At 44.4% G+C, this 3,608-nt stretch overlaps 1 protein-coding gene across 1 annotated transcript; it reads left to right on the top strand.

Annotated features, from left to right (window-relative positions):
• The first annotated feature begins 1,879 nt into the window (after positions 1-1,879).
• Positions 1,880-2,632, top strand: LOC135715651 (alpha-protein kinase 1-like). Its single transcript, XM_065238822.1, has one exon. The coding sequence runs from the start codon at positions 1,880-1,882 to the stop codon at positions 2,630-2,632; it is 753 nt and encodes a 250-aa protein (XP_065094894.1).
• Positions 2,633-3,608: the final 976 nt, after the last annotated feature.

Consider the following 3,608-nt stretch of genomic DNA (forward strand, 5'->3'; position numbering starts at 1 on the left):
CGTTTTTTCTGCGGAGGCGTACGCCATTAAGATGGCTGTTTCCATTCCGAACATTTCGAATGAATTAGTCATTCTTACGGACTCTGCAAGTTGTCTCCAGGCCTTAGAAGCTGGAACATCTAAGCACCCGTGGATTCAGGAAGTGGAGCAAATATCACGAAACAAATCCGTCCGTTTCTGCTGGATACCTGGACACGCCGGCATCCACGGAAACAACGAAGCTGATCGATTAGCAAACATGGCGAGAACACAACCTCCCATTGATGTACCAATCCCAGGCGATGATGCGCTGAGAATGGTGATGCAAAACATTCGCCAACGATGGAACGACCAATGGTTCGCGACCAGAGACTCAAAACTAAGAGAAGTCAAAGATTATTATTATTATTATTATTATTATTATTATTATTATTATTATTATTATTATTATTATTATTATTATTATTATTATTATTATTATTATTATTATTATTATTATTATTATTATTATTATTATTATTATTATTATTATTATTATTATTATTATTATTATTATTATTATTATTATTATTATTATTATTATTATTATTATTATTATTATTATTATTATTATTATTATTATTTTTATTATTATTATTATTATTATTATTATTATTATTATTATTATTATTATTATTATTATTATTATTATTATTATTATTATTATTATTATTATTATTCATTCGAGTTCGGGACATTGTTGCTAACAGTAGCAAACGTGCGCGCGCTCGGGATACGTTGTATTTGGTGGTTTTTCGCGGTTTTTTCGTTCCAAAAACGCGATTAGCAACAAGTGGATAGTGATTACTAGTGTCTAAGACTAAAGTCCGATCATAATCGGCGAAGATTTTAGTGAAATAAGTGCGACTAAAGTGCCTCTGCCAGCAGCAAAAGTGACAACAACGGTGCGCCATCGCATCGTTCTACCGGTGTGTAGTGTGGCCCATTGTGGTTTCACTGCTGTGTGACCCGAGTAGCAAGGGTATTCAAGTGCGAACAAACTGATTTTTTTCGGGTTTCGGTGAAAAGTTTTTTCACTGAATCGGAAGGTCGGTAAAGCTGTTTTTTGACCTTGTGTGTTGTGGTGTAGCCGTTGAAGGGGATAATAAGGTAGGAAAAACCCTTCTTTTTCTATTTCTATTATCTTTGGGGTAGGCAACGGGTGACCGTTGCCCGTTTTACATTGATTTTTTCCAACGTGCAACTGGTCGCGGTAGTAGTGGTAGGGTAGAGTAGTGTGGCCATGACGGCCGCAAGCAGTGGTGACCCTGGCGGGTCAGGGAGAAGACTTCCAATGTTTATGGATCCTACGAACAAATTCGGAGAATTAACATTTCTGCAACTTATCGGAAAGGACAATGCGCCACTGCCGAAAAATCCTTTTTTAATTGGCAAATCAGTTGAAAGAGTCGCAGGTGGACCTATCGAAGGTGCGTCAACTGAAGCGCAAGGTACCAGATACACCTTGAAAGTCCGTAATCCTTCCCAGGTTGAAAAATTGTTGAAGATGACAGCATTAATCGATGACACCGAGGTTTTGGTCCAGCCACATCCAAACTTGAATGTTAGTCGCTGTGTCATTTCCTGTTTTGAGTTGATCGACATGGAGGAAAAAGATGTGTTACTGGAACTAATTAGACAGGGGGTGATTCGTGTTCAACGAATTACACGCAACGATAACGGCAGCCGCGTTAACACGTCTACCTTGATTCTAACTCTCGCTAAATGTAGCTACCCCGCAAATTTTAAGATTGGTCTCTTGAGTGTTGCTACCCGTCCATACTACCCAAATCCACTGCTTTGTTATGGTTGTTTCCGATATGGTCATCCACGCGTCCGCTGTCCTGGTCCACAACGTTGTATGCATTGTTCCGCTGAACGCCATGTTGATGAGAATGAGGAATGCGGAGAAGCTGCCCACTGCATTAACTGTGGAGGACCGCATCGTCCGAACAATCGCCAGTGCCCTGTCTACAAGAAGGAGACGGATGTTATCCGTATAAAGGTCGACCGCAATCTTACATACCCGGAAGCGCGAAAACAGGTTGAAGCAGGAGTGAGAAGCTACGCAGCAGCAGCAGCCCAGCCAAGTGTCGATCGTCAAAAGCTCGAACAACTCGAGAGAGAGATGAAGAAGAAAGATGCCCAGATTGCTAATCTGTTGGAAGCAATGAAGCGAAAGGACGAGAAGATCGACAAGCTGATTGCTCATATAAAAAACATGTGTCATACGGAAAGCCAACCAGCTCAACAACCACAACAGCAGCAGCAACAACAGCAGCAACAACAGCAACAACAACAGCAGCTACAACAGCAGCAACAACAGCAGCAACATAAGCAACAACAAGTCAGAGAGTCGCGAGTAGCGGGACCATCCATGCATCTAAGGACCCGCTCACCTGCAGTTATAGAACCGAAACACAGCCAACCTGGGAAGAAGAATAAGCGCAACAAGTCGAACAATACATCACCCGGTCGCCAAAGTCCTCCATTGAAGAAAGTGATCGCCGAACAAAACCCACCGCACGATTCTGAAACTTTAAGTGTCGACGAGGAGTCTGAAATCGACGAAACGCCCCCTAGCCAGCAAAATCGACGACATCAACCCCTCTAATATCACAATGAGCAGTATTAACGACCAAGCAACGAACACGGACAACGATTTGGACCATCGATTTGGAAGCAGGGAATGTGTAGTACCTCTTCCACTCTCACAAGCGAGAGCGCAGCAGGTGGGAGGATCTGTCCGGGACGTCTTACCCCAACCCGTTGATAGAGATTCCCCCTCTGCGATCGATGTTAATGTAACGAACTTTTCGAACACCTACCTACCTACCACTCTATTAATTCCCCACCAACCACAACCACACGTATGCACTTCGCCATCACCCCATCGTCACGAAGCTTTTTCCATTTCGGGAACAACAACAGCGCACACTAGCAATCACAACAGTGTTTGCAACAACACTCCTAGTAGCCGGTTTGGGTCTGCTCCGGGGGAAAGAACGCCCATGCAGTTTTCCTCTCGACATACCGCCGGTGAAGTTCGTACAATCAGTCCTAGTAACCGACATTCCGCCGGTGAAGTCCGTCGAGATACATCGACACCGTCATCATCACTGCAACAACCAGTATCGCAAAATCGGTGTGGGGAGGGAGAGCGTGAAGTAACCTCCCCCCTTCCAAGGATGGGAGCGGATGTCCAGGGGGCCGCAGGTGGGACCTGTCACGAGTGTCTTGCACCTTCTACCTCCTCCTGGAATCCGGCCGAAATTTCTACTCGAATGCACAGTTTATCGTCATCATCGTCTTGTTCGTCATCACTATCATCAGCGGATAGTCGCCCTGGCGGTTGTTTCGCCCTGCAATGGAACCTACGAGGACTACGGGCCAACATTAACGAGCTAAAACTCCTCATCGCCGACCATGAACCGTCCATTGTAGCACTTCAGGAGACGAAGGTCAGCCAAAGTGTGTTACAACCACACTTCGTTGGAAGGAACTACACGCTCCTCTTAGAATCGAACAGCGTACACCACTGGCAGCACGGGGTAGGCCTTGCTATCCGGGAAGGTATACCTTTCGAGCGC

The sequence above is a fragment of the Ochlerotatus camptorhynchus genome, unplaced genomic scaffold, assembly GCF_037179485.1.
Source record: "Ochlerotatus camptorhynchus isolate MF236.1 unplaced genomic scaffold, CSIRO-AGI_Acam_v1.1 ptg000984l, whole genome shotgun sequence".
NCBI lineage: Eukaryota > Metazoa > Arthropoda > Insecta > Diptera > Culicidae > Ochlerotatus > Ochlerotatus camptorhynchus.